Source organism: Helianthus annuus, chromosome 6 (genome assembly GCF_002127325.2).
Source record: "Helianthus annuus cultivar XRQ/B chromosome 6, HanXRQr2.0-SUNRISE, whole genome shotgun sequence".
Taxonomy (NCBI): Eukaryota; Viridiplantae; Streptophyta; class Magnoliopsida; order Asterales; family Asteraceae; genus Helianthus; species Helianthus annuus.
Window position 1 is genome coordinate 116714362 of NC_035438.2, and position 9745 is coordinate 116724106.

Genomic DNA, 9745 nt, shown 5'->3' on the forward strand with positions numbered 1-9745 from the left:
GGTGGTCGCTGACAATGCTATAGTATTGCTACTATTTAAAACAGTTTTATAATAACTGCTGCAACGTAGGGGATCAATACTAGTTTTATTATATTGAAGTTAAAATAAAAACTGAGAACCTCTAATATTGTGCCATAGAAAAGCAACATTTTTTTGTATTTATTATATAGATAAAGGATACAGATATAAATTCGAAAGCAAGCGACACATTATCAACAAATTAGTCACCCGGTGTCATCTAGCCCGTGACCATCTATCTCATTTCGCGCTTGCGATGCATTTTGAAAAAACACACACAACACACAGTTAGGGCTCGGAGAAATGGAACCGGATCTTCCATTGATTCAAATGGCTGAAGAAGACGATTCTCTCATTCAACACCTTCCAGATCTTGGTCAAACACCTTCCAAATCCTCTCTCAATTTCTCCACTTTCTCGCCATTCGCACTTCCACCCTCGAACGCCAGTAAGTTTTGTATATTCCACTTCATACGAAGTTTATAATGTTATACATTGCGTTAATCTTGATTTAGTCGATAAGATCGAGTACTTCGGTGTTGTAATTAGTATGGTTATTAGTAGTTTCTTCAGGATTTTGTATCAGTGTATCACTGCTGCTGTTAATAATTTGAACCTAATCCATGACGATGACTTACTTGCGGTTTGCATTTCGCCGTTAGAGTTCATTTGGCAATATCTGAATGGTTAAGTGTTGAAGCAATAAGAGGTCTGAACCATTAAGTGCTGAACCAGTAAGAGGTCTAAACCATTAAGTGCTGAACCAGTAAGAGGTCTAACCATTAAGAGCTTGTATAATGCTTAACCGTTCAGAGGCAAATGTCTGACCAATTCAGATTAGAGGTCTTAACCATTTAGGTTCTGTATAAATCTTAACCATTCAGAGGCAAATGTCTGAACCATTCAGACATCTGCTCGTGAAACAAACAGTCTGAACCATTCAGTGCTGAACCAGTAAGAGGTCTGAATCATTAAGAGCCTCATTAAGAGGTAAACAAACAGCCAGATATGCTTTACTATTAGAGTAATAGTGGATTAGTATGTAGTTAGTTTATGTTTGTATATAAACTAATGTAAGTATGTTTTAATCATAGTAGTCAAAAGTGCACAAGTTCTATTGTGATCATGATGTTAAAACACAGATCTCTAGGCACCCAGCACAGCCATACCGCCTTCCGTCTATCAAGGTGCTTTCCGCCAGATTTCAGCCAAATTTTGATCTGAACAGGTCTTGACAGCTAAAACTGGTCTGAAACATCCAAAAATGGCGTGGAACCGGCCTAAACTAACCCTAAACCAGCCTAAACCATGTTTAAAACCTTTAAAAATGATCTGTTTATACTATGTGCCTTGCTTAAAGAAGATTTCGTTTTTAAGCAACTTACATCTAGGGCTTGCTCCTTGAGTGCGCCTACCGCCTTTGACCACCTAAGTTTTACTTTTGAGAATGGAATCACACTTCATATCTTTATTCTTATTTCTTCGGCCCACTAGATCAAGATTTGTCTAAAGTATCGTAAAATTATCATGGTATAACTGCATTCAAATACTATATGTGCCAAATCATTTTCGCCTATTATTTGAATTTCCTTTTTTAGAAATCAAACACAGACCCTGATTTTTAAAAATCGGAGGAAATCCGAATCATACGCACTGATCAGGATTTTTATAAACCAGAACCATAAAACATGCAGCAATGATCTGTACAGAAATTGAAGAAGAAGAAGAAGAAATTGTTAAAAACATATCTATATCGTTTCATGTTTTACCAACCATTAGTTAAATTTTAAATGATTTAGGTATAACTGGTCTTTTAAACTGTTTTGTTAGTGGTACAGTTGAAATTTATTTTTAATGAAAACTGTCTTTTAAAACAATTAATGGTCAGTACTCAGTAGTCAGGACTCTAACTGTTTGGCGGTTAATCGGTTATGTTTGCTTTTCATCTGGCCATGGAGACAAAAATAACGGTTAAGTGATGATGTTCATTCGGATTGCAGAAAAGCTGAAAGGTGGTGTTCGAATGGAAAAACCTAGTAGTTCATCTTCTGAAGCTATAAATAACAAAGAGAATATAAATTTAAACAGTGTAGAAGTGCCAAAATTAGGTATGGAACCTATGCAGATGAAGAGGAGAAAGACTGGGGCTGGATTCAATTTGCGGAAAAGCTTAGCATGGGATAGAGCCTTTTTCACCGATGAAGGTTGTCTTATTTTATTATTTTCCTGTTGTCTGATGTTACACTTGAAGCTTTTGATGAATGAATACGGGTGATTGACGTTTTTCGTTACATAGGCATTCTGGATCCTGCGGAACTGACCTTGATAACCGGTATCGATGCTAACACATGTGGAGGGGGATTGCCTAGTATAAGTGAAGAGGGAAATAGTTCATTTTCTTCAGATGCTAGCTGTACGAATGAATCTAACGCTATGGAAGCCTCTGAGGAAACTCCACTTAAAGGGCTACGCGACAAGAATCGTACACCAAAGGGAAAAAACAGAGAGAAGACAGATTGTTCATTGAGAAATCATGGCTCTTTACTTCATCACAATGTAAGTTGACTTGTTCGTATTTTATTTAGAAATATTATCAAATGTTTGTGTTTAGAACAGATGGGTTGTGTTAAATTCCAAAAGTATATGCCTGCAGGTTACACATAAAGTTCTCTCAAGTGATCGTACAAATAGAGGCGGATCCAAGCTTGGTGGCTGTTCAGAGCCTTTAAGTGCATCTTCATATCCTTTTTGTGCTTGAGCAAGATAAGAATTTTACTTTGAGTTAACTGCCATTTTCGTCCCTGTGGTTTGTCCAGTTATGCCGGTCCAGGCTAAATTTCAAATTTCTACAATTTCGGTCCCTGACATTCTTGAAACATGCCAAAAACTAACTTTTGTTAAAACCTGCTGTCTAATGAAAAAGGGTAAAAAATCATATTTTTTTTTTATTTTCCTTTTATTTTAAAAGGGCAAAGGGGTGGAATTTTAATAGGGTTTATAAAAAGGGAAAAAAGAAAAATGGAAAATGGCGTTTTACCCTTCATTAAACAGCAGGTTTTAACAGACGTTAGTTTTTTGGACGGAACTGGCATATTTCAAGAATGTTAAGGACGAAAATGGTACAAATTTGAAATTTGGCTTGGACTGGCACGACTGGACAAACCTCAGGGAGTCAGGGACGAAAATGGCACTTTTACTTTTTTATAACATGACTTGGTTTAACCTTTGGAATACACTTTGATGCGTTGTTAGTTACTAGCCTTAATTCTCGTACTCTGAAAAGGCCAGCAAATTCAAACACTTTGAAAACAGCAAAAAGAGAGTCCAAGCTTCCTAAACTACCTATCTCAAAGCGGGGATCATATTTTGATGCAACGGAAAATGCTTCTAAGGCAGCTAGCCAGTTGAGGCGCAATCTGATTCCTAAGCCAAGTAAATGCCAATGTACTGGGTAGCACGTTTGTATATCTGGTCTGATACCAGCGTATTGGTTGCATGGAAATTTGTTTCTAATCTATCTCTTTCTTTCTGCAGCCAAAACTGTCGAGCAAAATTTTGGGTCGAAAAGCTCTTTACAAAATGTTCAAGGTTGTCAAAGTAAAGCAAAAACAGGTTCAGGCAACGCCCATTTGCCAGTTAGAGAGCTAGCTCAAAAAACTGTTAAATATATGGTAAGAACATCACATAGGGGCTCTAGAAGTAATCTATAATTTGTAAAACATAACATATTACTTGGAAACAATAGAATCTTGACCATGTGAATCTTTGTTATAGACCTGAAAGCACTCAATAGAATTATGAGTTTGCCAGTAACTGAACTGTTTTTTAACATGATCGTTTAACTTGTGCAGTCACACTCATCTAAAACTGCCTCTTCAACCAGGTCACGATTGGTACAGGTTGATAGAGTTAATAGTCGGTCAGAATTGGTTCCAGATACATTGCAGTTATGTAAAGTTCAAGAGGAATCTGCACCTCTTGCAGCTAAACACCTCGCTCAACATGCCACAGCAATTTCAGTAAAGATTTGAACCTTTCTAGTTTTTGTCTTTTATCTTTAAGTCTAACTTGTAGTTCTGAATGCAATCGTGCGAGAGAGCTAGCTCAAAAACAGTTAAAAAATCAGTAAGAAGAACATAGCGTAGAGGCTCGCTCCACTAGAAGTAATTTATAAAACATAATATTGTACATGGAAACAATGGCATGTTGACCACGCCTAGTTTTAAATTGCGTGATGCACTCCGATGCGTTTGGTCCAAAAATCCGACGCGTGATGCGAGCGCATCATGTATGCGAAGCGCTCTTTATAAAAAAACACTAAAAAATTAGAGTAAATTACACAAATTGTCCTTTATTTATATACCAAATTTCACTCTTTGTCCATTGTCTTCAAAAAGCACGCAAAATGTCCTTTATAATTAAATTTTGCACCCTTTTTGTCTTTTAAACTAACTGATGTTAATTTTTCAGTTAACTTAAAGGTAAAATGGCCATTTTGTCTAAAGGACATAATCTGGAATTTATTTCTAATGGACATAATCTGTATTAAAGCTCAACTTTTTTTCTTCTATTTTCTTTCTTATTATTTTATTCATTATCACTATTGTTTATCGATTAATTTAAAATTTTCTTAATTCATTAATTATTTATACATAACAAGTTACAGAAACATGCTTAAACTAAAACAACTGACGAATAAGAAGATAAGAGTTGTGCTTTTTGGTTCAAATCAAGCATACTAAAATGTTTCTAAAGCCACAAAAAGTGTTTAGGAACTCATAGTTATCGATAGCGTCCATTGCGGACGCTATTGCGAATAGCGTGGCGTGGCGGCTAATCACCGCTACGAGGTGCATAGCGACCACATATCGAGCATATAGCGACTCCGACGGCGAATTCCGGCGAAAAAAATACCACTCCGGTGATGCTTTCTGCCGGAAACCAGGAAGAAGATGAAGAAGAAGATAGCGGCTGAAGTTATTCAGCGTGTTTAGGCTTTAGGGTTTTAAATAACTTTATATCCTTTAACATTTAACCCTCTATCTTTCACAAGTTTCCATTTAATCCCTAAAACTTGTAAAAATTACTGAAAAAGTGTAAAATTACTTTGTATATTTGTACATTTAACCCCCTTTATTCTCACAACTTTACATTTGATCCTTAAGTTTATAAATTTATACATAAAAAGGTATAAAATTAACATTATATATATATAAAAGAAATTATAGATAGCTATTTTTTATTTCTTAAAATTTTAACTACCTTATCGCTATACACGAAATCAAGCATATTAAGATATTAATTATTCAAAAAACTCAACCCATTTCAAAAATGCTGGAAAAAACATAACAAACTATGTTGCGTGCATCGGAGCGCATTATGCGAAATCGGCACAATATACTCGCATCACGTAAACGCAATGCATCAGTTGTGGCGATGCGCTCTCATCAGCGCTTCGGGCGCATCACGCATTATGCACACATTTTAAAATCATGTGACCACGTGAATCTTTGTTTTGAAGTAGCGTGGACCTGAAATCACTTATTAGAATTTTGAGTTTGTTAGTAACTGAATCGTTTTTTTAACATGATCTCCTAACTTTTGCAGACACACTCATCTAAAGTTGCTTCTTCAACCAAGTCACGATTGGTACAGGTTGATAATGACAAAAGTGGACCAGAATTGGTTCCAGATGCATTGCGGTTATTTCAAGGTCAAGAGGAATCTGCCCCTCTTGCAACTAAACATCTCGCTCGACATGCTGCAGCCATTTCGGATAGATTGCGTTCATGTGAAAGCCAAGAGTGCCCTGCTGCACTTGCAAGACCATCAGGACTGAGAATGCCATCACCATCACTGCGATTATTTGGCATGGTAGTTTTGTATTTCATTTTCATAACATGTAATAAAAATCTTGTTGTTCCAGTTATCTAAAACCGTATTTATCCTTTATGACAATGGTTTCAGAGCACAGCTTCAGAGTCTACTTCCTTGCAGCAGAAGAAATTTCCACATTACATGGGTTCTGATAGAAAATACGTAGCAAGAACGCCCATGAAGAGTAATGATATCACAGAAAACATAGCTTGTGGGGTTCTAACTTCCAGTAAAGAACGTTGTGCACCATCCACTCAGTTGAGCCCATCACCAAATTACATGTTGAACAGTAGTACTAGAGAGGCCCTCGATTCAAATATATATCAAAATCTAGTGAGAAAAAATGTGCCGAGGGTAGGCTTCACATTGGACTTCGAGTGTGGGAGTTCTAAGCAAGAGAAAAAGGTAAGTCATCCCACTGAGCAGTTGGCTGGAAATGTTGGGACTTGTCATCAACTGATGCCTGAAGGTAGAGTTCCTGAAACAAAATACAAGGAAGATGGTTGTAAAGTAGTCGATGATAGCCCTTGCAGCAGGATAATTAGCATAACGTCTAGAGATTCCCATTCCATTGAACATGAAGCTGATGTCATAGACTCGAAAGGTATAAATACCTCCTCTATTCCGTTTCAAAACGTGAATGCAGAGCAAAGAAATGATGATGCTGACAGTGTAGATGTCTTTCCTACTACCACATCACCTCATGTGAGAGATTTGTCTGTTGAAGAAGGCAATGACATCCACATCGGCCCAATTACTTCCATCAGGAGTAAAACGCAGTTACATGATAGTCCTGTAAGAGACACCTTAATACAGCTTTTAAATGACAATCCATCTGCTGAAGGCTTCAACATTGGACCAACTACTTCCTTCGAGAATGAACATCAGTTACCTGTCACTCTGCTTTTACATGATAATCCATCATCTCAGTTAGAGGATACTGGCACAGCACCAGTAGTTGAAGCTCAACATAAAATTCCTGTAGAAAATCACAAGAGCCAGGAATTAGGTATATCCGCAGTGGTGGAAAAATCGCCAGACTCTCGTGGTAATATATCGGAGGCCGAACCAACTGTTCAAGGGTGCACTGGTGAATCAGAAACTCATAGTCAGTTTCAAAGTGGAAATCAGACGCTCGAAGGCTCTGGAGCCATTAGTAATATTTCCAAAACAAATGTAGAAGATGGGCAAGTGCAGTTATTAAATGTTGATGTATTAGTTCAATCCTGCAGCAGATTAACGTCAGAAGAACACAATCATTCTATAGAACAGGCAGGGTTTTCTAATACTGCCATCAAAATGGAACAAGTTTGGAATGTTGCAGAGGGAAGTGATGTTTATGCATGTGATCCAAGACCGCCCAATACTGTAATAGCTTATGCTACTTCCCCTGTAGTTGAAGAAATTGGTAACAGTGGCACACAACTATGTGTTGAGTACAGAACTTCAGGTTCTGTAGTGTATATAGATCCGATTGCTGAGCATAATGAAAGCTACAGTGATGGGCAATCAACAGAGTGCGGTGATCACTCTCTCACTTTTGACTCAGAATTACAACAATCAGCTGAAGATAAGACGTTTGTTGAGAACTCCACTTGTATGGAGTCATGTTCTCTCCCGACTGATTCTATTCTAGAAGAAAAGTCAATGTTTCTTGACGAACGAGTGCTAATGAAGGACAGTTTACTATCTGCTGAAAATATTTCGGACAGTGTCATTGTTGTTCCAGAAGAAAACTCAGATGCCAGTGCCAAGATTCTGCCTGTTGTGCAAGTAAACGAAAAGTCTAATTCAAGCTTTTCTGAGGGCCAAGGACCGACTACAGGTGTGGAAACCGCAAGTATACCAGAATTATGCTGCTTGGTTGGTGGAGGAGATGAGAGCTTGCTTACAAAGGCTACAAGTATGACAGAAGCTGAGGGGTCAAAGATAATTATTGGAGAACAAGTTGATGCAACTCCAATGGTGGGTGAATTTCAACATGAAATGGATGACGGTAAAGGCGCGGCAGTGTATACGTAAGTAGCTTTAAGCAACTTGTACATTTAGTCAACATTTTCTCTTGCTTATATCTGAACTTTGATTTTTTGCTCTGTTGTCAGTAAGAGGTCAAATAGCATCAAGATGCAAGATAATTCTTTGGTCATACATCCCCCAAATGCTGTTCCTTTCTCTGATGAATGGCTGGCAGCTTTTGAAGCTGCTGGAGAGGTAATATATATAGTAATACACTTGAATCTCATAGGTGCTTTTAATACTTTTGGTTGTACAAATAAATTAAGTACATTAGGTTCTATGAAGAGGCGTTTTATATAATTCAGACTATTCAGCTCCTCACTCATCTTTAGCTGATTGTTCTTCTGTTTACCTAAAGAATTTGTGTTATTCCACCTCATAAATAGAATTCAGTGGAAATACTGATAAGTTTATAAATTCGATACGTTTTTATTGCCTTAGAATTTGGGACTTTTGTTACCCGCTTCATGTTAAGTGAAAATTTGACTGTAAGTGCTTACGCTTTCATGCATGTCTCCTCATAGTCATGAATTATAAAATCTTACATGCTTAATTGCTTAAATGGACAGCTCTGGTTTGATATTGCACTTTGGAGTTTCCGTATGCCATTTATAAAGGATTTAAGTGCCTACTTTTCTTACATTAGCGTACACTAAAGTTCTAGTCGTTAATCCAACTGCATTCAGCACTATAGACTTTTAACGAGCGCTTTAATTTTCAGTATAATTTCTAGTTGAGATTCAAAAGTTATGTTACTTAAAATGTTAATTTGATTTAAGAGACATTTAAGCAATAACAGTACACATGAAATTTACAAAATTTGTGACGAAGTTCCATCATATAGCAATCACTACATGGTTTTTGTTTGCAGGAAATTCTTACCATGAAGTGTGGTGCAGTACAACATTCACCCCAAGACAAATCTCTTCCTGAACCAAGCCCATGGTCCCCGGTAAACTCTACAATCCTAACAGTTACTCTTATGAAAATGCTTGTGTGTGTAGTTTGCGGTTAAGGTTGCTGACATTGAGTTTTCTTGTTTGTGCTGCATATATGGTATGTTCATTTTAATGGTTTTCAGGTGAAAAAGAAAGGCAGTCAGATTGGACCATACGACTGTACAAAGTACACGAATGTCATGCCGTAAAATTCTCTAGTATCAGATCAGTAATTCCATTCGGTACATATATATTCTGCATAGATACATTTTGTTTCACGTATGTCCGCTCTTGAAAGTGCAGACAGATACTTCAGATGAGACCATACTCGTCACGCGTACTGAACATCTAAGTCGAATACTTCCTCTCCTGGGAATTCTTGATATTTGCCTTCTCTTTAAAGAAAAAGAATGTTGTTAAGGTTACCAGATCAGTATCATACTTTAATCTCATAAATGCATGTTTATGTTCTACGTGAATTTATTGTCGCGTATTAGCTTTCGCTTGCGAACTCACTTTTTTCTGTGCTAAATTGCATTTCTTCATTTTGATGCACTTTTTTCTACCTATTATTTACGAAATTTCCATAAATTCATGTACGAAATATGATTTTACAGAACATAATGTATTAACTCAATATATTTGACTTTGTATACCGAGACAAAAACTATGTTTGAGACTATCTTCTTAAATTGAGAAATTTAATATTACAATCAATAACGAACGATCCATCATAAAAAATGATTATAATAGATAACGTCTCTTGACATTATTTACAGGTTTGTTTGTAGTATACTAGGTTACAATCCCATGTAAATACATGTGTTTGGGTTAAAAAAATAAACATTTTTTAAAAAACAAATAAAAACTATTTGGTTGATATAAATTTGACTAAG

At 36.7% G+C, this 9745-nt stretch overlaps 1 protein-coding gene across 2 annotated transcripts; it reads left to right on the forward strand.

Annotated features, from left to right (window-relative positions):
• Positions 1 to 212: 212 nt before the first annotated feature.
• Positions 213 to 9394, forward strand: LOC110865855. 2 transcript variants are annotated; one of them, XM_022115181.2, is made up of 12 exons: positions 213 to 466; positions 2019 to 2222; positions 2315 to 2574; positions 2672 to 2757; positions 3293 to 3462; positions 3553 to 3689; positions 3870 to 4037; positions 5626 to 5892; positions 5986 to 7913; positions 7998 to 8106; positions 8783 to 8863; positions 8993 to 9394. In XM_022115181.2, exons 1-12 carry the CDS (start codon positions 322 to 324, stop codon positions 9056 to 9058), a joined length of 3621 nt encoding a protein of 1206 aa, XP_021970873.1. In that variant the 5' UTR covers positions 213 to 321; the 3' UTR covers positions 9059 to 9394. The 2 variants fall into 2 exon arrangements, with proteins under 2 accessions (XP_021970873.1, XP_021970874.1); XM_022115182.2 differs by having other exon boundaries at positions 3293 to 3450.
• The last annotated feature ends 351 nt before the right edge of the window (positions 9395 to 9745 follow it).

Bases quoted from the DNA above. Each gene is read 5' to 3' on its own strand.
- LOC110865855 (XM_022115181.2), top strand. From the start codon at position 322: ATGGAACCGGATCTTCCATTGATTCAAATGGCTGAAGAAGACGATTCT. The intron at 5,893-5,985 runs GTAGTTTTGTAT...CAATGGTTTCAG, and splicing joins CACTGCGATTATTTGGCATG to AGCACAGCTTCAGAGTCTAC. The intron at 8,107-8,782 runs GTAATATATATA...TTTTGTTTGCAG, and splicing joins CTTTTGAAGCTGCTGGAGAG to GAAATTCTTACCATGAAGTG.